Genomic DNA, 1947 nt, shown 5'->3' on the forward strand with positions numbered 1-1947 from the left:
ATCATTGCAATCTACCATCAGGTCATCAAGAATCAGCTCATTCTACAAAATAGTTACTTTCCATTTATTTTCCTATGAGATAACTTGAAGCAGTGAGTTTAATATTCTGCAGATTGATTGAGGACTTTGGAGTGTAATTCCCAGTTTTCTGCAGAAACTATTTTTTTTATTAGATCCCTTTTCATTTCTTAGTATTTGTATCCATTCCTCTTTGATTGTTTTTTAAAGTGAAGCTTTCTTACTCTCATGAAGTTCAACTTTTACCTATATGATTGATTATAAAAATACAGATACATCTTTTCACATTTATTTATTTTTTTTGCTATATTACTGAAACACAAACTTTCATAGTTCCACCTGGCTGTCTGTGTTTCTATATACAGAAGCTTCCTATAAACTGAAAAATGAGTTTCAGCTTTCTCAGAAAAAAAGCAAATAAATATTTGTACTTTATCTTTCCAGCTGAGCCAGCTTACTCCCAAATTCCTGAAGATCAACCTTCCCACCCCCTCAGCCAGCCTCAGTCACCTCCTCCATATTCAGATGCACTTGAACATCTACCCTTCAACCCGTCTTATGAACCACAGCTGTGAGCTGAGGCCTGCTGGTCTGGTGAAAGCGAACTTGTTAGACTTTTTAGACTCATGTTGTGTAAATAGGGAAACTCACTGTAAGATGTCATTTTAGTATAGAATGTGATGTAAATGCCATTTTTAAATGTGTAAACTGTTATAAAAAGAGCTTCAGTTCTGACCATTTTATGGCTGTTTGTCATTTCAGTTAATATTTTGTGCTCAAGGTGGATTTTTTTTAAGAGAGCAATCAAATAAATACATGAAAGCATACAAAAAACTCAAAACGCACATACATTACTAACCCAAAACTTCAAGTTTTGAATGTTATAGTCATGTTGAATGGCACTGGATTAATGTTATATTATCAAAATAATTAAAGCATGTCACTTTCAAACCAAAGAGAAACAAAAATCTGTTTTCTTTTTTAAACATCTGTTTTAAACTCACACGGTGTTATGAAGCTTGTTAGCTGATGCTGCCTTTATGACTTTATTCAAACCATGATTTTGATCTTGTTTACCCACATGGCTTCTAAAAGTTTAAAATAATAAACACTTAATCTCATTTTTTTCAATCAATAAAATCTGCCACTAGAGGGCGCCTCTGACCCACTTTTTTATTTAACTATAAACAATATGTACACTTATTACTTGTGTTTTCTATGTATATTCCTCAACTTTAACAACTATAATGTATACCTTAATGTATTATGTATACTAATGTATTATTATATGTAAACTGTATACTAATTTTATGGGATGATTTTATTGATAATAAACAATCATAAATTACACAAGTGCGTTAAAAGTCTTTAGAGTTTATAAAATGGAGTACAAAAAACTTCATCAATCCATTCCTGAAATGCAACCAAATCAAACATAAATTGCTAAAACACAGAGAACCAATGAAAATTTTAACACAAAACAATGAAAATGAAAATAAGATAGTGTTGTGCTTAATGTGTATGGAGGACTTTTAATAAAGCATTAGGAAAAGAAAATGCTTTGTAAATTTATTTGACAAAGTCTTGCTCTAAAGTTACATTAGGGTTAATAACAAGTTTACTGAATGTGATATTACCGACCCAACAAAACCACTGGACTGAGTTTAGCCTCTTCCTGTGGGACTGCATGTGGTCACATAGCAGGAGTGGGTGTGTTTGTACCTCATCCCATAATAACCAGCCCCGCTCATTATAGCACTGTCCATTAATCAATACAGTAATAGTGCTGACTGCAGCTATCTTGGTTATCAAAGTAATGGGAGGGGCTAAAAAAGGAAAAATGACCCTGACTGTACCACTGCTGCCGTCTAAAACAAGTCCTCTCCTTGAAGTGCAGCTCAGACTGCTAATGAGCACAGAGATGCAACT

At 33.3% G+C, this 1947-nt stretch overlaps 1 protein-coding gene across 1 annotated transcript in view; it reads left to right on the top strand.

Annotated features, from left to right (window-relative positions):
* Nucleotides 1-593, top strand: part of LOC119412778 (protein shisa-4-like) — a 2868-nt gene extending 2275 nt beyond the window's left edge. The window contains exon 5 of the mRNA XM_037679813.1: nt 463-593. Within this exon, the coding sequence (XP_037535741.1) occupies nt 463-593 (131 nt within the window). The remainder of the gene's footprint in view (nt 1-462) is intronic.
* The last annotated feature ends 1354 nt before the right edge of the window (nt 594-1947 follow it).

This window comes from Nematolebias whitei, chromosome 7 (assembly GCF_014905685.2).
Source record: "Nematolebias whitei isolate Nwh7 chromosome 7, NemWhi1, whole genome shotgun sequence".
NCBI lineage: Eukaryota > Metazoa > Chordata > Actinopteri > Cyprinodontiformes > Rivulidae > Nematolebias > Nematolebias whitei.